The sequence below is a fragment of the Pseudophryne corroboree genome, chromosome 1, assembly GCF_028390025.1.
Source record: "Pseudophryne corroboree isolate aPseCor3 chromosome 1, aPseCor3.hap2, whole genome shotgun sequence".
In the NCBI taxonomy this organism is placed as follows: domain Eukaryota; kingdom Metazoa; phylum Chordata; class Amphibia; order Anura; family Myobatrachidae; genus Pseudophryne; species Pseudophryne corroboree.
Genome location: NC_086444.1, coordinates 216,558,167 through 216,581,148, shown reverse-complemented (window position 1 = coordinate 216,581,148; position 22,982 = coordinate 216,558,167). Strand labels below are relative to the sequence as shown.

The following is a 22,982-nucleotide window of genomic DNA, read 5'->3' as shown; positions in this document are numbered from 1 at the left end:
TTTTTAGTTGTGAGCAACAAGCTTCGAACACAGTAAATTATTTTTAAAAAGTCATTTTAAATTAGTTGACTATTAATTAAAAGTATTATTTGAATATTGTTGAAAAAATGAAAATAATAATAATAAAATAATACAATGCCATGCTGGCGCTAATAAACTATAGAAAGAATGGGTGTGACTGCAAGAACTGAAACATGATGAGGAATAAGGAAGATCTTTCAGGATATATATATAAAATGTATAGATGCATCAATCATTCGGAAATGCTTGCTAAATTCTGCATCAAATATACCTTACCCCAGATCAGCACCATAAGATGTGTCCTGACATTCCTCAGCTCTGTTGCAGTAATTGCAGTGGGGTTGGTACTTTACTCCAGATTTTTTGTTTCAGTACTGTGATTCAGAATTTGTGGACACAAGTAAGGTCCACCAAGTTGGATAAAATTGTGAGTGTGTCCTTTCCTGTGCTCTTCATCTTTCATTACATTTCATCTTTTATTTAAGACTTTTTGGCTGCAAGTAAGCAGATCTCATAAACCACTCCAACAATCAAAATAATCTGACCTGTATTATATATATATATATATATATATATATATATATTACCTGAACCCTCAGAAATGGTGTAAAATGTTTATTAAAACAACTGAAAAAAATCAAGTAGATTCCAATTGTAAAGCACTAAAGAATATGCTGGTGCTATATAAATGTGACCCAGTGTTATAGTGACGTTGAAAGGTGATAATCTATTATATTATTGTTGAGTAAAAGAGACCACTCAATTCTTTGTATATAAAGGGTGCATGGACATATGTCCATGCACAGGGGGAGACAGAGAGGACTGACCCCCACAAAAGAAAAAAAATATACTACACCTGTACTAAAATGGTTTAATAGTACCCTTCATGGAGTGTAACAAATGACTGAGGTGGCACTGTGTAATGGAGAAAGCGCTGACAAGGTGCCACAAGTGTACATTAAATAGGGTATGATGACAGAATGGAGCACAAGACAGTGTGGTCCGGGTGTCTCGAGGACTGAGCAGGAAACAGCATGCCCGCGTGGCCCCCACAAACAGTATAAAAGCAGAGCCGTTAGCCCTGGAAAGGAGTTGCGAGTGAGCCGCTGAGGAAGCAACTTCTCTCTCTCTTGCGCTGCACAGAAAGAGCTGTGCTGTAAACATAGCGGCGACAAGAGGAGAGGAAGTGCCATTCCCCCAGCACAGCACACTAGTGATGGGAAATCTAGTTCACTTTGGTGATTAGTTCATTATGATCTAGTTCACTCAAAATATTAGTTCAGAAGATTACTTCATGTAGTTCATTTAGTTCATAATTTCACTCACTGGCTCTGAGACTGAGAGAAGTGAATGGAATTAGAACTAAATACACAAATAGCAGTGCTTATTAAAAAGATATGTACCTTTATTAATACAATTTAAAGAATTCAATAATTGTTAATAACAAATCTCATCCTACGTGCCGGTCAGTCCTGCAAAGCATTAGACAAAGTGTAATTTAGTTCCAAGCCTTATTGGTAATGGTTAGTACACAGGCTTTTCAAGTTCAGCTGATTATTAGTCTCTTGACTCTATGTAGTTAGAAGTATTTAGCAGAGCAATGATTAGTGCCACTGATATTGGCTGATTAGTTGTAACAAACGTCAGAGATAATGTTAGTGATTAGTACAGCATGCTGTTTCCTTTAGCTTTACAACAATAGCAGTGGTCCACACTGATTAGTGAGTGAAAAACCTGCTTAAGCCTTTGGTTCCATGAGTGGTGTCTCCCGGCTCCTGGTGCTTTGATTATCCCATTATAGGTGCCATATCTGGAGTGTCCAAACAGTGGAAAGGTGCCTGCAGGTAAATGAAGAATCGGACCGGTACCAGACAAGTAATAGGGACCTCTTACGCGTTTCTCCGCCTTTAGTGCATTCAGCGGCTTCCTCAGAGAAGTATAGCCCCATGTCTCCGTGGTCGTGTTTAAATAGCGGACATTCTCCCGCCTGCAGGTGTGCGTAGCGTCTCCTTCCCAAGCCTCGTTTCCGAGTGGAGCGCACACGTCTGCATACTACGACATACCCGTGGCCTCTCTAAATCACGTGCCTGCTTCTCACGTCTCGATTTCGAGTTGTGACGTTACTTAGCCATTGACAGACTAAACTTCCAGGATGCGTTCCACACAGCTTCCGGATTAGGACTTAGTATAATCAGAGTCTGCTCATCTTATAATCTTATAATCATAAATAAATATAATCGCACAGATTTGAGAATCAATATTCAATACATCAGAATTCTTTCATAATAAATAATACTAAACATACAGAGACAATTAGGTATATAAATATAAAAACATATATATGTGCACTCAGATAAATATATATAGATGTACAAATTTATTTATTCATACAGTCGCCACTCAGATGTCTCCTACCAAGGAGAGGTTGGTCTTATCCATCCAGAATCTTTTTCTATTATATTAATCATATTTTCTTACATAGATGCAACTATTACACCTATTATAAACAATTAGATCATTATTTTGATTTTTATTGTTATTTTGTTATATCTTTATTAGAAGTACCCAACATTCTATGACCTATAGTTATTCTATGGCCAAATGCGCACACATCCCATTTGTGTACACACAAATACAGGGGGGTATATAAAAAATAATAATACAGTCACAGGTGGAATTAGAACTAGTCTTGACTATTACGCATAGAGTAGGTATTCCTAATACTAGTTCATTGTAGGAGTTATAGCCTTGTTCAAATGATCAGATATGTTTAATATGTCAGATTTTTTTATATTTAAGAAAAGCAGTAACTTATATTGCAACCTTATCGTGACATGTCTATGTCTACAATATTAATCCCATTGTTGGTACAAATTTTTACTTCATAATATGCAAGTGAAAGACCCAAATTCAGAGTAATGTAATAAGTCACTTTTTCTGCTTTTAAAATACAGTAATTAAAAGAAAAAATGTCCCTTTGCCCCAATGTAACAGACCTTAGAGAGAGATAAAGTGGAGATGTTGCAAAGTAACCAATCAGCTTCTGTCATTTATCTTCATCAGTCTATAAAGTGACAGAAGCTGATTGGTTGCTAGGGGCAACTGCTCCACTTTATGTCACTTGACGGTTCATACATATCCCCGTATGTCGGGTGGTCTTCTGTATGCCGAATGTCGGGATACCGGCGCACAGTATACCGGCGCCGGAATCCCGACACCCGGCATAACGACAACTATTTTCCCTCGTGGGGGTCCACAACCCCCCTGGAGGGAGAATAAAATAGTGTGGCGCGCGTAGCGCGCCACCGTGCCCGCAGCGCGGTGAGCGCAGCGAGCCCGCAAGGGGCTCCTTTGCGCTCGTCACGCTGTCGGTATGCCGGCGGTCGGGCTCCCGGCGCCGGTATGCTGGTCGCCGGGAGCCCGAGCGCCGGCATACCGTACGACACCCCGTATGTCCTGTGTGGAATAATCAGACCCTACAGGATAGCATGCAGCACTCAGCACTGCATCTTTGGCTGATTGGGAGTGTAGTTTGTGACCTAATATACTGGGGGAATGAATCATGGCAATGTAGTTCAGGATCAGCTCCATACAATGCATATGCCTGAGCAGCACAGCAGTGCCACACATGGTAGCTTAGAGGCACTGTACTGACTCATTATGGCTGTATGGGTCAGACAGCTGATCAGTGATCTGTTTGAACAAGTGAACTGCTGAACTACTTGCAAGGAGAGTGACTCAGGAGTCATCATGACAATGTAGTTCAGGAACAGCTCCATACAATGCATATGCCTGAGCACAGCAATGACACACATGGTAGCTTAGAGGCACTGTACTGACTCATTATGACTGTATGAGTCAGACAGCTGATCACTGATCACTGATCTGTATGAATCAGTGAACTGCTGAACTACTTGCAAGGAGAATGACTCATGAGTCATCATGACAATGTAGCTCAATCAGCTCCACAGAGTCCACACCATGTCTGAGCACAGCAGTGCCACCTGTGGCAGTAGAGATGTACTGACTCATGAGTATTACATGCACCTATACAACACACAGCAGTATTCTCAGGAGCCAGTACCAGAAGCAGCAGCAAGTGTTTGGACATCTGGACTAGCAGGACAGTGATTGTATCACAGAAAGGTGAACAGCATGACCACACATGCTCACTCTCAGACACACATAGACTTTGGCTAGGCAGTGCAGATGCAATTTTTTTAAATTAGATCTGTATTTGCTGGACTGTGATGTACTTTTAACTTTTATTTTACAGCATCAGATTCAGGAAGTAAAAATCCAGTGAGTGAGACAGTGAGTAGGCGAATGCAGCTGCAGGCTCTATTCTGTCTGTGTCTAACTCCTCCCACTTGCTTTACTTCCTGATGAACTAATCTTTGCCAGAGCTGTGAACTGAATGAACTAGTTCACTTTGAAGATTAGTTCATTTTGAACTAATTAGTCATGAGCTACCCATCACTACGGCACACTGAAGACCGGCACTGAAACCTATGGATAGTGGTGGTGGTCCTCTGAGAGGAGGCGGAGATTGGAAGGCTCGGCCAGTCAGAGAGGCGGACCAGGAGACAGAGTTACTGGATTGGGGAGCACAGTGCCTGACTGAATCTCCCAGTGGCAGCAGCAGCAGAGATTCAGAGGGGCGGCCAGAGCAGTGACCCAGTTGCCAGCAAAGCTGTCCCTCCACTGCGGCTGACGTCACCGCTACCCTCTCATCAGTAGCAGAGAGCCATCAGCTGGCTCAAAAGGGAAAGGGAGAACAGAGGCTCCACTGCCCACCAATGGGAGAGCATGGGGCATGGCTACCACAGAGAGCAGCAGGCACTTGGCTGGAGCCAATTGTGAAGTCAACAGAGGTCTGTTAACTGAATGCACTAACTCATTGCACCTTAGTTACACAGAGGGGGTCACAGCCTTACCATCTTACAGAGCAATAGATTATACTCACCCAGGATATAATATAAAAGTGCTATGCAGGTGACTAAGGCACATATAGGTTACAGACTTGTTCCAATAAATGAGTGCTAATAACATTAAGCACGTATAAGGAGGCAGGATACTTACCCTAAAGGGAAAGAAGGAGACAAGCAGGAAGTCTGTTAAAGAACAGCGCCTAAATAGGCCAGAAGAGGAACCTTCTCATATTTAGCAGCAGGTTCTGTGAGTATAACAACTATATCAATTCATCAGCTTTTTAAATAGATAGCTTCTATAAAGACAGTGAGCAATTGGAGCTATAGTGACATCTGGTGGATTATTCAGGCATCCTTTACTTCATTACTAGTGTAGAAACTGCAAAACTTTCACTAAATGGATACAATAAATAAACTTTGTATGCACTGGAGAGAGACATCGATGCAAGTATCCATTACCTAGGAGTATCACAGGTAGTTTGGAGATTGCTACATACTGTATGACACATTTCTACACAGGGAGAGCTTTAGCAATCAGAGCTGAGTAGTACTAAACTCATAGATAGCTATATATATATATATATATATATATATATATAGTTCCAAAGAAGTGTCCGCACTCACGTCCCATAAGCGTGGGGTGCTCCTCATGATAACCCCAAAGGTTTCACATATACCAGGTGTGTTGGAAGATCAACCGACCCCAACTGAGGGCACTCACCAATCCATATAGATTTAAAAGCTTTATTGATACATTACAATCACCAGTAGTGTGTCGACGTAACTGGCATGCTGTTTGGATGTCCTTTCTGACTGTCTTGAGAAAGGCCCTATGGGTCGAAACGTCGACACACTACTGGTGACTGTAATGTATCAATAAAGCTTTAAATCTATATGGATTGGTGAGTGCCCTCTGCTGGGGTCGGTTGATCTTCCAACACACCTGGTATATATATATATATATATATATATATATATATATATATATATATATATTCGTTCAGAAGTGAAAGTAGCTCTGGTCAGTTAAATAAATATATATATATATATATATATATATATAGACGACAGGTGGGGATCCGGCACAGCCACTGAAGGTAAATATAAGACTGGGTGCCCTCACAAAAAATTGTATACACGTGGGGACGGTGCGGCACTCCAATAAATCAGACGTGGATAATTACGGAGGTTTCACGTCTGATTTATTGGAGTGCCGCACCGTCCCCACGTGTATATATATATATATATATATATAGAAAATCCCTGCACTCTCACAAATACTACAGCCAACTGCTGGGGTGCCAATCAGAGTCCAGCCCTTTTTGGGGCGGGGCCCATAGTACAATACAGGTTATCCCACACTAATGGGAAAAGATAGCACTCTCCAGACTTAGCATCCAATAAGGCAAATAGTAAATTTAATGTAAGGGTAATCTCACAGTTCCAATGTTGTTTCAAAAGCGATTTCCAACGTTTCGGTCCCTGGCGGGACCTTTTTCAAGGATTATACAGTCAGCCAGCAAGGTCAGCAATACAGCATAGGTCAGCTTTGCAGGAAACCGGAGACACAGATATTACCTCACCGGCCCCTGCTAAATACCCATCTAAAAAGCACCAAACACGCCCCCAACACGGCCGTGGGCCGTGTGGAACGCATAGATGGAACGCAAGCGTGTCACTTCCGCCGGAAGTGAGCTGCGTCCAAAGTTGTGGCCCATACAATAAATCAAACTAGCGGTCACTATTAACATGTGAACCGCACTTGGAACGCAGTGCGTCACTTCCGGTATTACCGGTGACGCGCTGCGTCCATGGCAACCGATGTCAGCCAGTCTAGGTTGCGGACACCACGTCCGTTAGCATCACGGGTCGCGGCGCCAGATAAACAGGGAGAGCCTGTGGATACACAGACTTGATACAATAGCCCCGAGGGGTATGAATGAAAATAACCCTCTGTCAATATTTTTGAAATAACATTCCACTTTAATTTCTGTGTAACTTTATAAAAGACTGTTTAATTTTATATTGTTTCAGTTCTGCATAGCCCACACACTGCTGAGTATGGAACCAGGAATTGTTGAAATACATGATGTCTGTTTGATCTCACTAAAATGTATCTGTATGAGTTTATAACAATGTTTCTCTATTTTTGTTTCTACAAACTGATTGTTACATTATGTTCCATCCTTGGTTCTAAATAGCTTAACAATGTATATTTCCCAATTGAGTGACCTCACCGGCCTCTGCTATACCCTAATTGTGTGCTATATTACATAAGGGTCGCCATGGCAACCGGATCAATTCACCTCCGGCCTATGTAATGCAGGCCGTTCTGAGTTCAATGAACAATACTGACTGAAAGAGCCCCATTGTACTACTAAGTGTGTCAGCCTTTGTTATGTTATGTATGTGCAGTTCAGTGCTTGTCGTTCCTGGTTTGACGTCACAAACACACCCAGCGTTCGCCCAGACACTCCTCCGTTTCTCCGGCCACTCCTGCGTTTTTCCCAGAAACGGTAGCGTTTTTTCACACACTCCCATAAAACGGCCAGTTTCCGCCCAGAAACACCCACTTCCTGTCAATCACATTACGATCACCAGAACGAAGAAAAAACCCCGTAATGCCGTGAGTAAAATACCTAACTGCATAGCAAATTTACTTGGCGCAGTCGCACTGCGGACATTGCGCATGCGCATTAGCGACTAATCGCTCCGTTGCGAGAAAACAATAACGAGCGAACAACTCGGAATAACCACCTATGTGGCTTTTATTTTCTCTTTACATGTTCGGCTTCCAAATGTCATCAGCCTGAAAGTAATTGAAGCTAAGTTGTTATTTATTCTAATAACTGCACCTGACTGCACAGGTTTTATATATATATATATATATATATATATATACTGTGGAAATTAGCACATTGGGAATAAGTGAACTGTATAAGGACGTTGATATAAATGTATATGGACTGTTGTCGCATGAACTGCATATGATACAGATGTGATGTTATGGAGTAATGGTTACATACCTATGGTTGATTATATTCTGATGATAAACTAATACTAACCTATGCATGGTATAAATATTGCTTTCTAGCCATTGTTATGAGAAATTTTCAACTGTCTATACATGCTTACAGGTATTTGACTACAATGTTGTTATAATTTCGTATATAAGTAGAATTTATGCTATAAGAGAGTACATGTGTTATTGCGAATTACTTACCTAATGCCAGGATGAGTCCTAATGTGAACCAATGATCCAGGTACAGTTAACTGTAATATTTAAAAGATAAAACATAATAGTATAAGGGTTTCCCAAGCTTCCCTATGTAAGATATCACAATATCCACTAAATGCTTGGGTGGATGCACTAAAAATCTTAGTAACAAGCAGTTATTTGTTAAAGACCAAGAAGAGGTTTACATAAGTAATTGTTTTAAGGACATTTTTTGGTGATAGATGAGCAGTACCTTCAGCAGAATCTAACCCTATGACCCTGCATGAGCGTTCTGCCAAGCACAACATGTGGCTGTGTGGTACACAACTTACATACTCAACCAGACTAACAAATTGAAAATTAATTAGTAGACAGCAGTAATTCCATAACTAGAGCCATAATATACCATCTAGGGGTATATGTACAGTGAAATTCAAGGTATTATTACTTGAAAGATAAGGGCTGACTGAGCCACTGTAAGCCCGTTTGGGAATTCCTCCCCTGACTATTTAAAATAAATAGTTGCACACATCAAAGTCCCTTCACTAACACCAAAATCCCGGGTCCGATCCAGGATTTTGAACACGAGAGTTTCCCGGGTCGGACCCGGCTTCATACCCCATTTACACTGCTCTTCAACCCGGGTTATTCCCAGGTCAGCACCATTTACATTGAAGCCGGGTCAGCCCTGCTTTTCCCTGCGGATGTCATAAAAAATGGCCTTTTAGGGCTGATAAAAATTAGGTCACAAAAGTTAACAAAAGGGAGTGGTGGTGCCTGCTCCCAGCATTGCAGCAATGATGGCAGACAGAGTAGCTGTGTTTCAGGTCGGACCAGTTGGTGGAACCAGACATGCTGCTGCAGGTCAGGATTCGGGTCTGGCAAAGAGGCTGAGGGTGAAGCTCTAGCTCACACTGCGTGTCAGCAGTGTCTTGGTGCAGATCAGGCTGAGAGCAGACTGGGGATATTGTATGCAGGTCAGGCTGTGCTGTAATGAAGGGAGCAGGCTACAGAAGCTGCATAAACACTGCTGTTATGCTCCATGTGCACTGTCTGTGGGGCACTGACAGATGACATCATCTGCCAGTGCCACAGAAGCTCCATTCAGCTTCTCTCTGCAAACGCCAGGTCAAATAACCCGGGTTAGGAGCGTTTACACTGCCACAGAATCCGGGTCTGACCCTGATCATTTCCCGGGGTGGATTCCCGGGAAACAGGACCCGGGTTATTTTTTTAGAGCCCATTTACACCAAGCCTTGACCCGGATTGACTCGGCAATAACCCGGTTTATTTCTTTGGTGAATGAGGGTACATTTGGAGTAAACTATCACACATTGGGCCTGATTCAGAGATGGTCAATACTGTGTCTGCAAAAGTATCCATTACCATATGCAAATGGTAATGTCAGCCTTCCCCTTGTGCATCACTGTGCAATGGAGAGTGCAAGCGCTGAGACACCCATGTTTAGTGTCTGCATACGCATTGCAGCAAGGATGTAAAAAGACACATCTATACTAAGCCTTGGAGAGAGATAAAGTGGATGGAGATAAAGTACCATCCAATCAGCTCCTAACTGCCATGTCACAGTCTGTGTTTGAAAAATGACAGGAGTTGGTTCCCTGGTAATGTACTTTTTCTCCGCCCACTTTCTCTCTCTCTCTCCAATGCTTAGTATTTAAGGGTCTATTCATGAAGCAGTGAAAGAGTAGAGAAGTGAACCACTGGAGAATTTGCCCATTTCTCAACTGGCTCACTTCTCCACTCTTTTCATCTTTTCACTGCTTCATGAATAGACCCCTTAGACCCCTGAAGTTTTCATGATATGAGTTCTTAGAGAAGAAAAGAAATGTTATCATCAATGCGAACATCGAGCTTCTGTCCTGATAGAGGAAGTGAGCAGCAAATTTCCAATGGCAAACCCAAATCAGGGCCTATTGCTGGTTGAACTGCAAACATGTTGTTCATCGATCTGGTAAAATCTAATTTTAAACAGGCTACACATTTTTAAACATGTATAATTTTGAAATTAACCATCGTTATTATAATAAAGGACCCATCTAAAGGTCATTAATTTACTAACAGCAAAAGAAAAACAGGCGTCATTGAAAATATATAAAAGTATGTAAAATGTTGGTAACAGCACGAAAGTTCATGTGCAGCTTCTTGTAAAGGTAGAATGTCTTAGTTAGTTAAAATAATGAACCAGATAAAACATACATTTTATCATATTTTAAAACACTGACATTAAATATAAGTTGTGAATGTCTGTATTTTGATCATCTAGTTGACCTATGGACACCTCTATGGTTAAATCAGGAAATTCTACATTAGGCTATGGGAGTTTTTAAGAACTTTCTAGGTTGTATTTTCTCAGTAAATCTTTCAAAGTTATGTCTGAACAGACATTATAACCTTTTACTTCAAGATAGAAGGTTGCGGTGTTTGGGCTTTAAGTACTTTACTGTATGTTGGACCTTTTCTCGTAGTATTATTCTAGAAAAATTACTTTGCAAAAGTGAACTAAAATGTTACTTTAGTTAAAAATGGTGTTCTACAATTTTTAATGACCTGAAGGATAAATATAATGTGCATGGCTAAATTAATTTGCATTAACTTCAGAATTATTTATCAATATAATAAAAAATAGGATTTTAATTACCTACTGGTAAATCCTTTTCTCATAGTCCATAGAGGATGCTGGAGTCCACATTAGTACCATGGGGTATAGATGGGTCCCTTGGGAGCCATGGGCACTTTAAAAGTTTAATCGTGTGGGCTGGCTCCTCCCTCTATGCCTCTCCTACCAGACTCAGTCTAGAAACTGTGCCCAAGGAGACGGACATACTTCGAGAGAAGGAAATACACAGATAGTGGTAAGATTCACACCAGCTTACACATAACAAAAAACCAAGCTAACCAGCTTGAAACAATTCAGCAACGGCTGAACAACAGTACTTAACCAATTAACAATGCAGTAACAACGCAGTACTTAACTAAGTAACAAATGCAGGAAAACGAAGCGCTGGGCGGGCTCCCAGCATCCTCTACGGCACAGGTTCTCAAACTCGGTCCTCAGGACCCCACACGGTGCATGTTTTGCAGGTCTCCTCACAGAATCACAAGTGACATAATTAACTCCACCTGTGGACCTTTTAAAATGTGTCAGTGATTAATTAATACACCCGTGCACCTGCTGGGTTACCTGCAAAACATGCAGCGTGTGGTGTCCTGAGGACCGAGCTTGAGAACCACTGCTCTACGGACTACGAGAAAAGGATTTACTAGTAGGTAATTAAAATCCTATTTTCTCTTACATCCTAGAAGATGCTGGGGTACACATTAGTACCATGGGGATGTACCAAATCTCCAAGTACGGGAGGGAGAGCGCGGAGGCTCCTGCAGCACTAATTGACCAAACTCAAGGTCCTCAGAGGCCAAAGTATCGAACTTGTAGAACTTGGCAAACGTGTTCGACCCTGACCAAATAGCCGTTCGGCAAAGTTGTAAAGCCAAGACACCCCAGGCAGCCGCCCAGGAAGAACCCACCTTATGAGTAGAGGGGGCCTTAACAGATTTTGGACATGGCAAGCCTGCCATAGAATAAGCATGCTGGATAGTAAACCTGATCCAGCGAGAAATCGTCTGCTTAGAAGCAGGACACCCAACCTTGTTGGGATCATAAAGGACAAACAGAGCGTCCGACTTTCTGTGATGAGAAGTTCTCTTCACATAAATCTTCAAAGCCTTTACAACATCCAAGGATTTTGAAGTAATTGAGGAGTCAGTAGCCACTGGCACCACAATAGGTTGGTTCATCTGAAATGCCGACACAACCTTTGGAAGAAAATGCTGACGCATCCTGAGCTCCACTCTATCTTCATGGAAAATAAAGTAGGGGATCTTGCAGGACAATGCCCCCAACTCCGACACACATCTAGCAGATGCCAATGCCAATAGTATGACCTCCTTTCAAGTAAGAAACTTAACATCAACCTCCTGTAAAGTTTCAAACCAATCTGACGGCAGGAACTGCAGCACCACGTTAAGATCCCAAGGTGCCGTAGGATGCACAAAGGGAGGCTGGATGTGCAGAACCCCTTTCAAGAAAGTCTGAACCTCAGGGAGGACCGCCAATTGTTTCTGGAAGAAAATGGACAAGGCCAAAATCTGAACTTTTATGGAGCCCAAACACAGGTCCACATCCACACCTCCTTGCAGAAAGAGGAGATACCGCCCTAGTTGAAACTCCACCGTATTATTATTATCCTTTATTTATATGGCGCCACAAGGGTTCCGCAGCGCCCAATTACAGAGTAAATATGCACATAGTCAAAACAGGAAAACAGTGACTTACAGTTGAAGACAATATAGGACAAGTACAGGGTAACTAAGCATATCTACACCAGTAAACAACATAGAGATAAGTTCCGGGTGGCCAAAAAACTGCAGGATCTGGGCATTTGAGGATTATTAAAGTAAGAAAAGTATAAGCACATGAGGGAAGAGGGCTCTACTCGTTAGAGCTTACATTCTAAGGGGAGGAGTAGACAGACAGGGGTGACACAGATGGGGTACATACACAGGCGTGCGCAGAGACTGACTGGCGGGTGCCGCTCCGGACTTCCCCCCCTCCACGGCATTATAGTGTTCTCTCACCTCCCCTGTCCTGGATATAGACTGCTCACCTGGGCCGCCCAGGTGAGCAGTCTATATCCAGGACAGGGGAGGTAAGAGAACACTATAATGCCGTGGAGGGGGGGAAGTCCGGAGCGGCACCCGCCAGTCAGTCTCTGTGCACGCCTGTGGGTACATAGAGAGCGTGAAACAGAGGGTTAGGATGAGATTTGGCTGGGTTTGGTAAAGAATTGGGTCTTAAGAGCCCGTTTAAAGTTTTATAGAGAGGTGGAGAGTCTGAGGGGGAGAGGTAAAGAATTCAAGAGAAAGGGAGCAGCACGTGAAAAATCTTGGAGATAGGAGTGGGAGGAAGTAATCAGAAGACAGGAGAGTTGGCGTGCATTAGCAGAGCGAAGAGGACAGGTGGGAGAGTAAAGGGACATAAGGTCAGAGACGTAGATGGGAGAGGAGTGGGTGAGTGCTTTGTAAGTGAGTGTGAGAAGTTTGAATTGGATTCTGAAAGGGAAGGGAAGCCAGTGAAGGGCCTGTAGGAGAGGGGAGGTAGACGACGTAGTGCGTTTGGTGAGGAAGATGAGCCGGGCAGCAGCATTGAGGATAGATTGGAGTGGAGAGAGGTAATTGTCAGGGAGGCCAGTTAGGAGGAGATTACAGTAGTCCAGTCTGGAAATAATCAGTGAGTGAATAATGATCTTAGTGGCATCCTGGGTGAGAAAAGGTCTGATTCTGGAAATGTTTTTGAGATGAAAATGACAGGTTTGTGAGAGGTGCTAAATGTGTGGTTTGAAGGAGAGGGAGGAGTCAAGGATTACGCCAAGACAGCATACTTGGGGGCTAGGGGAGATAGTCGTACCATCAATGGATAATGAGATTGTGGGGGGTGAGGCTGTGCGGGAGGGTGGGAAGATGATCAGCTCAGTCTTAGACATGTTGAGTTTAAAAAAGCGCTGGGACATCCAGGAAGAGATAGCAGAAAGACAGTTTGAGGTACGAGTGAGGAGAGCCGTGTAGAGATCAGGGGAGGAGAGGTAGATTTGAGTGTCATCAGCATAGAGGTGGTATTGGAAGTTAAAAGAACTAATGAGTTCACCTAAAGAGGACGTATAGAGAGAGAAAAGGAGAGGACCAAGAACAGAGCCTTGGGGGACACCAACAGTTAGTGGACCGTAGGAAACTTCTTGGATTCGCACCAAGACACATACTTTTTCCAAATTCGATGGTAGTGTTTAGATGTTACTCCTTTCCTAGCCTGTATCAGAATAGGAATAACTTTGTTCAGAATGCCCTTCCGAACTAAGATCTGGCGTTCAACCTCCATGCCATCAAACGTAGCCGTGGTACAGTAAGTCTTGATAAGCGAACGGCACCTGTTGCAGAAGGTCCTCTCGAAGAGGAAGAGGCCTTGGATCTTCCAGCAGTAACTCCAGAAGATCTGCTTACCAAGCTCTTTTAGGCCTGTCTGGAGCAATGAGGATCGCCTGAACTCTTGTTCATTTGATTAGTTTGAGAATCCTTGGGATGAGTGGAAGTGGAGGGAACACATACACCGACTTGAACACTCACAGAGTTACCAGGGCATCCACTGCCACTGCTTGTGGGTCTCTCGACCTGGAACAGTAACTCCGAAGCTTCTTGTTGAGGTGGGAGGCCATCATGTCTATTTGAGGTACGCCCCAAAGACTTGTCACCTCTGCGAACACCTCTGGGTGGAGGCCCCACTCTCCTGGATGGAGATCGTGTCTGCTGAGGAAGTCCGCTTCCCAGTTGTCCACACCCAGAATGAAGATTGCTGACAGCGCCACCGCATGCTTTTCTGCCCAGTGGATGATTCTTGTTACCTCTGACATTGCAGCTCTGCTCTTCATTCCGCTTTGTCGGTTTATGTAGGCCACCAGCGTTACATTGTCTGACTGAACTTGAATGGCCTGATCTTTCAGAAGATGTGCCACTTGTAGAAGACCATTGTACACGGCCCTTAATTCCAGAATGCTTATTGGAAGGATGGATTCCAGACTTGACCACCTTCCTTGGAAGTTTCCCCTTGGTTGACTGCTCCCCAACCCCTGAGACTTGCAACCGTGGTTAGGAGGATCCAATTCTTAATCCCGAACCTGCGGCCCTCTAGGAGGTGAGAGGTGTGCAGTCACCAGAGGAGCGAGATTCTGGCTTTTGGTGACAGACGAATCCTCTGGTGCATGTGAAGATGTGATCCCGACCATTTGTCCAGGAGATCCACTTGGAAGGACCGTGCATGAAATCTTCCATCCTGTAGAGCCTCGTAGGAGGCAACCATCTTCCCCAGAAGGTGAATGCACTGATGAACCGATACCCACCTGGCTTCAGGACATCCCGAACCATTGTTTGTATCACCAATGATTTCTCCTCCGGCAGAAACACCCTCTGTACTTCCGTGTCGAGGATCATCCCCAGGAAGGACAGTCTCCTTATCAGCTCCAGATGCGACTCTGGAAGATTCAGGATCCATCTATGATCCTGGAGTAGTTGAGTTGAGAGAGCAATGCTCTGCAACAGCTTCTCCCTGGAAGACGCTTTTATCAGCAGATCGTCCAGATATGGAATTATGTTCACACCCTGCTTGCGGAGGAGTAGCATCATCTCCGCCATGGTGAACACCATCTGTGCCGTGGAGAGGCCAAACGGCAGTGCCTGGAACTGATAGTGACAATCCAGCAGCGCAAATCTTAGATAAGCCTGGTGAGGTGGCCAGATCAGAATGTGAAGGTACACATCCTTGATATCCAGGGATAATAGAAATTCCCCCTCCTCCAGACCTGAGATCACTGCTCTCAGAGACTCCATCTTGAATTTGAATTCCCTCAAATAAGGATTCAACGACTTTAGGTTTGATATTGGCCTGACCGAACCATCCATTTTTGGTACCACAAACAGGTTTGAGTAATAACCCTTGTTTGCTTGGTGAGGTGGAACTGGAACAATGACATTTGACTTTAGCAGTTTTTGGAATGACTTCCTGAAGGATAGCACTTTCTGTCACTAAAGCTGGTAAGCCTGATTTGAGGAACCTGTGAGGTGGGAGTTCTTGAAACTCTGTACCCCTGGGTAACAATATCTTGTACCCAGGGGTCTATGCCTGATGACCCCCAGACATGACTGAAATTTCTTAATCTTGCACCCACCTGCCTGATCTCCAGGCTGGGAGTTCCACTGTCATGCCGAGGATTTTGAGGAAGCAGAACCAGGTTTCTGTTCCTGGGAACGTGTTGGTGCAGGTTTTCAGGATTTCCCCTGACCTCCTCTAAAGAAAGTGGAAGAGGGTTTGGAGTTTTTAACTTTCGTGGTCCAAAAGGATTGCATTGTAGACATAGGCTAAGATTTCCTAGTGGGCGATGCTGCTGAGGGAAGAAATGTTGACGTGGAGATCCATGCATCTAACGCTTCCCCAAACAGAGCCTGACCTGTTAAGGGTAAGTTTTACACACTCTTCTTGGATTCCGCATTATCAGACCATTGACGCAGCCAGAGTACACTGCATGCCGAGACAGCCATGGAAGAAGCCCTCGCATTAAGATGGCCAAGGTCCTTCATGGCCTCCACCATGAAACCTGTAGAGTCCTGTATGTGATGTAAGAACAATTCAATGTCACTTCTATCCATAGAATCTAATTCCTCTAGTAATGTGCTTGACCACTTTACTATGGCTTTAGAAATCCATGCATAAGCAATAGTGGGTCTTAATGCTATGCTAGTAGCTGTGTATAATGATTTGAGTGTAGTCTCAATGTTACGGTCAGCCGGCTCTTTTAAAGCGGTGGACCCAGGGACAGGTAAAACCACTTTTTTAGACAACCTAGACACAGAAGCGTCTACTACAGGCGGGATTTCCCACTTTTTCCTGTCCTCCTCAGGGAAAGGAAAAGCAATGAGAACCCTTTTTGGGATCTGGAATTTTTTCTCTGGGTTTTCCCAGGATTTTTCAAACAATAATTCCTTATTATATATATTATATTATAATATAATTTCTAATTCCTTAGATGCAGGAAATGTAAGGGAGGATTTCTTATTTACAGTAAAATAAGCCTCCTCTACTTGTTCAGGTACCATATCAGTAATGTGTAGAATGTTCTTGATAGCCTCAATCATGAGTTGTACCCCCTTAGCAAGGGATGCATCTCCCCCCTGCATATCACCGTCCCCTGTATTAGAGTTGGTATCCGTGTCAGCTTGCATTATTTGGGCAAGAGCACGCTTCTTAGGGTAAACAATTGGGGTCTTTGAAGAGGTAGTGGGAGCTGAATACGACAAAACCTCAATAGACTTTCTCAAAACCTGTGTTTCAGTCTCATTTTGAGCTATCCGAGATGAAATCTGGGATATCATTCCCCTAATAGAATCCACCCATTGGGGTTCGGATTCAGACGGCTGAGACAGAACATTACAGTCCCGAGTACATGGAATAAACTCTTCAGGAGAAGATACACACTCTGCAGCACAGGATACAGAGTTCCTATACATGTTTATGTGAGCTATACAAACACAGACACACACACACACACACACACACACACACACACACACACACACACACACACACACACACACAGGAAATTGCAGACACAGTTTCCCTCAGAGTACCTTCAGAGAGACACAGAGTATAGGGAGCCAGCCACACAGTGCCCCAGTAGGCAGTTTATACATTAAACAATCAGCGCTGACTGAATAACCTTAATAGATTAAACAGCTATTACTACACTCTCCCCCCCTGTCGTATGTCGAACAGTTATTCCCAACAGCCGTCCGGATGTTAAATGATCACTAGGCTTAGTGCTAAATCTTGTATAAATGAAGTATGGTTTTACTGTTTATTCTTTTGCACGAAATGTTCACATTGTATTTCATTGACATCTCGTTGCTGTCTTGTTAATGACAAATAAAGTATATTATTATTATTATTATTATATTATTATTATTATTATTATTATTATAACACCCTGGTACCGCAGAGGTATGCTGGAGTTATGTGGAGGGCAGCGCTCCCTATCAGCGTCTCTTCAGTGTGATCTGCAGGGAGAAAATGGCGCTGGTGAGTGCTGGATCCGCTCTGAGGAAAAAGCCCTGCCCTCTGTAATGGCGCGTCTTCCCGCTTTCAAGGATTATACTGGCCTGAGGTGATTTGGATGCTAACAGTGGGATTAGCCCCTGTTAGCATCTGTGACCAGTGTAGGGTATTTGCGCTGGCCCAGGGACCCCTCACAGCACTGCACATCAGTACTGCTGAGCCCTCCGGAGTGCAGCCTGTCAGAGCTGCGCTCCTACCCTTGTACCACCATTCCCGCCAGTGACCTGCTTACCGGGGCGCTGGCGTCATACTCACCACTCTATCTTCTGGCTCTGTTAGGGGGTGGCGGCCATGCTGCGGGAGTGAGCGGTCGCCTCGTAGGCTTGCGATCAGCACCCTCAGGAGCTCAGTGTCCTGTCAGCAGAGATAGAGAACCATTAACTTCTACAGTTGGTTCCTACTCCCCCCTAAGTCCCATGAAGGAGGAAGGCTGTTGCTAGCAGCCTTCCTGTACCTAACTCTTAGAAAAAACAATACAACTAGAAAATCTCCTAGGAGCTCCCCTAGCTGTGACCGGCTTCACTGGGCACATTTTCTAAACTGAGTCTGGTAGGAGGGGCATAGAGGGAGGAGCCAGCCCACACTATTAAACTCCCAAGGGACCAGTCTATACCCCATGGTACTAATGTGGACCCCAGCATCCTCTAGGACGTAAGATAAATTATTATTAAATTATGTTGGTTTTTTTTTTTTTTTACCAGAAATCACCAGAGTTAAGGAAAAATGTGCTTTATAAAACATGTTTTCTTACTATTTACTTTTCTTTACAGTAAAACACTCTCTGCTCTACTAATCCATACAAAAATCTTGAATTAATTATCTGACCAAGTCATTATCTGACCACGCATTCTTTCATCCACACTGTCATGACCCTATTCAGTTGAACTCATTCATCTTTCAGTCTACCGAATCTTAATTTACTAAATTTACAAATTACCTACTTTTAGCTAAATCATGAAACCTTTCACTTTTTTGGCCTTCGTGACATTGTCCTCCACGTTAATCTCATAATGCTCAGATTGCTCCTTGAGTGTCTCTATTTCCAAGTCTTGCTTTCCTCCATTTCGTCACCCTATTGGTGTTCCTCTGGGATCTATTGTTGACCCTCCATTCTTCTCTATGTATACCTCCTCTCTTAATGAACTCCTTTGTGTTCCACTGTCACATCTATACAGATGAAACCTAAATCTACCTTGCCTCCACTAACCACTTAATATCTTTAATATCCTGTGTTTCCATTTGACAATCATCTTCACCTGGATGACCGACTCTTCCTCAAACTAACATGTCCAATTTTGGACTTCCGCCCTACCCCTTCACACATCTCTATGACAATTGTCAGCTTTAATCTCTGACCTGTTCCTCATTCTGGCTTCCTTAATGTCGTTCAACACTACCCTCAGCTTCACCCCTCATACATAGTTCCTCTTGCAGTATTTTTACCTCTTACTCCTCAACATTGCCAAAATGAATTCCTTGCTCACTGAGGAATTCACATAAACCATAGTTCACTTGCTCATTATTTACTACCTTGACTGCTGTAACCTCATCTACAATGGCTTTCCTTTCATCCAACTTTTTCTCTACAATGCATCATGAATGTTTGGAACGACTAATACAGTATTTCTCTCAGTCTGCTCTGCTACTGCAGCCACACTCAGTAAATTCCATCACTGGCTCCCCATCATTTCCAGAATTCAGTTCAGGCTGTTCATCCTCAACTATATTATTATTATTAAATTTTATTTATAAGGCGCCACAAGTGTTTTGCAGCGCCGTACATATGGCAGACATTAGAACAATGCAGAGTACATAGAACATAACATTACAGTAGCATAAAAACTAAAACAGAGCACAGGTAACAATTAGCACTACAATTCTCAGTACACACTACAGCTGGGATGTAAGGAAGCAAAGGAGTAGTCGTCACACTACTAGGGTCAGGCAGCCAATGGAGAGAAACAGAAAGGCAAGTATAGACATTCGCTATGTAGGTAAGAGCTGTATTTGAAGTGTGAGAGAAGAGGGTTGTGAGGACAGGAGGGAAGAGGGCCCTGCTCCAAGAAGCTCACAATCTATAGGCTCCTCACTAACACTTTCATTCCATACATCATTGGACTCATCTTCTTACACATGAAAGCTTGAGCACTTCTCTGCCCTTCTGACTTTTAACTGTCTTCGTAACTTATAGTCTCCTCTCACTTCCATCCACAAAATCACTCCCTGTCTGCTCGCCACCTATGGAGCTCCTTGCCTTACCATATCATGCTATCCCCCACCTACAATCTTTGAAAAGCCCTGCCTGTCCTAACCCCCTACTAGACCCTCTTGTCCACTCCCTTTTCTTTAATTGTATTTATGTAATTATTTTTTTAAATTAATACTTTCATGTACGTCCTATCTGAAGATGGATGCCACATCTGTAATATAATTGTCCAATGCTACAAACACTGTGGCATCCTATAACAGTGGAACAGTGATGAACCCTTCAAATTACATTTTTAATGAAGAAAAATATTTTCCCATTTATTTGCATGTAAGCCATATTGACAGTATATGTATAGAATTTGATGATCATGGATAGCTTAATAAACAGCTAAAGGAGTCCTAAACGTAAAGATAATCACCCTCACATATCTGAATACCCAATATCGTCACTTACCTTTACACCTTTCTACTTCATTTTTTCTTTAAGTAATTTTGTTATAGAATAATCACCTATGGTTCATATACTATAATAAACAATCTTTTTTCTTATACAGGTACTGCTGCAATACAATCTCAAAGGGTTTCACAAGCTCATGACAATGGAAGTGAAAATATTGTTGAAGACAAAAATATTGGTAACAATTTCAAAGATTTTCCTTTGGCACTCTGGGTAAGAAAATACTTGTCATTATGTGCAAACATATAAAATAAGTTGAAAAGATGCTTTGAATAAACTACCGTGCGCCACAGGAGCAGCCTTCTGGTCTCAAAACTGGAAAAGATGAGAGTGCCACCAAACACTCTATATAGATACAGTCACAAAGAATTCCCAATTGAGTCCGTAGGCGCTCATACAAAAAAAGAAAAGAAGAAAACAACCATAGTGTACTCTATTTTTCACATATGATGTGTTACAGTAAAAATAAATGGTTGCTCGTACCCCACAAAATGGTCTACAACTTTACAAGTAGACAATCACACTTATCATGGGAGCTGGATATCACCAGTTAGGACTCTCTTCTTTCATGATCTCCTTGCAAATTGGATCCATACCATAAAAAAAAGAAAAATTCTCCAATAGTGCAACACCGTTTTATTACTTTAAAACCAAATAAAATGTAGGGGATAAGAAATGGTCTCTCACCAATGGAAATGGTCTACCATAAAAGCAGACAAAAACAGCATGGATTAGATGTCAAACACAGGCGTCCCTGGAACCAGCTGTCCAAATCGCATGAAAAGATATCCACAACGTCTCCCCTCCTACAGTCCTGTTTACTGTAACACATCATATGTGAAAAATAGAGTACACTATGGTTGTTTTCTTCTTTTCTTTTTTTGTATGAGCGCCTACGGACTCAATTGGGAATTCTTTGTGACTGTTTATAAAATAAGTTACACGTTTAATAATAAATGGTTTTTGTAATAGAATACTACTACTACTACTACTATAAGTTGCTATACTACCATTTGTGAAAATATATTATTGTTCTGAACTTATAAAGTGCCTTAGCGCTCTGTGGTGTAAGGCATACTGTATATGTGAGGAGTCAAGTGTAACACCAAGGCAGGGGGCTGCAGAAACTGGTCAGATTGTATTGAAATTAGTGGTGATGGAGATCGAAGTGGAGGTGAGGTCTCTGGAAGGAGAGTAGATGATAAGCTCTGTTCTGGACATGTTGAGCTTTATATTGAGTTGGTTCATTCAAAAGAAAGACAGCCACATGAGATAGTACAATGGCATTAGAGGCCAGAGCAGTAGCTTTGAGTGTTCTCAGTATAGAGGGGATACTGGGGTCTAAATATGCAAATTACTGTAGTTCACCAGGAGAAGAAGTGAAAAATAACACCACAGTATACATAGCACAGATACATCAGGAGTAGCTGTGTACAGATACCAGTGATGAAATGAAGTTTATGAGATAGAAATGTATTTAAATCTTCCAACTTTGATTAAACAAAACACGTTGCAGGCAAACATAAATGAAACAGTTATAGAACTTAACCAAAAAACCACAGGCGCCTTTATTGCACAGAAGAAATTGCTGCTTTCCCAGGGGTAATTGGTTTAAAAACCCCTAAAGTCAATAGAACAAGAAAAAACAATATGAAAGCGCTAATTTAATCTGTAGTAGATTTTATTATTAAATGATTAATTATAAAAACTAAAAATTAGTACCGGCCAGTATCAATAAAATTGACTCACATTTTAGTAAAACACATATACATTACATCAATCCATATAGGCAGTGACCTGCAAAAGCTGTATTATAAATGCAAACCAAGTCTCTGTTTAAAAGTCCTTGAATGATACTTTCTGTTATGGCTACAAGTTTACTGTTCAGTCCACATATCCAATGTAGCAATAAACGCATGCACTTGAAAGCTCCTTTCTTTGCAGTTGATAAATGCCTGTTACTTTGGTAAGGCAATTAATCGCTTTTTGTTAGTTTTAACTGCCAAATTAGTTTGATAGAAAGCAATCATGCATGGCCATGCAAAAAATACTCTAGGCTAAATCGAGAGCTGTTGTTAGCAGATAAAATATCTCAGCATATTTTAGCTTATTTTTTGTGGATCAGTCAGCAAACCTGTTTCACCGCAGTTGGATGATTACCCTCCCGGCTGCAGCTCTCTTATTCAGCCTTATCTGGAGTCCGTAGATCATCTCTATAGCAGCGATGTTCCTCCCGGCTGCCTGCTCACCATCAGCTCTCTCGGGAGTATATGGTCACTTCTCCACCTTGTACCCCTCTTTGCACTGGGGTATATTCTTGACCAGCTGGCTGGTAAGTATATCTCCGCTATACCATGTATGTGGGAGACGAAACAGACGCGTTTCCCCGCCTTTAGACCTCGGCGGCTTCCTCAGTGT

General features: G+C 42.6%; 1 protein-coding gene across 1 annotated transcript in view; it reads left to right on the top strand.

The window, feature by feature from the left end:
- The window catches only part of LOC135061669 (solute carrier organic anion transporter family member 4C1-like), a 303,951-nt gene that overhangs the window by 115,970 nt on the left and 164,999 nt on the right, over positions 1 to 22,982 (top strand). Inside the window, exon 6 of the mRNA XM_063964073.1 lies at positions 20,662 to 20,777. Within this exon, the coding sequence (XP_063820143.1) occupies positions 20,662 to 20,777 (116 nt within the window). The remainder of the gene's footprint in view (positions 1 to 20,661; positions 20,778 to 22,982) is intronic.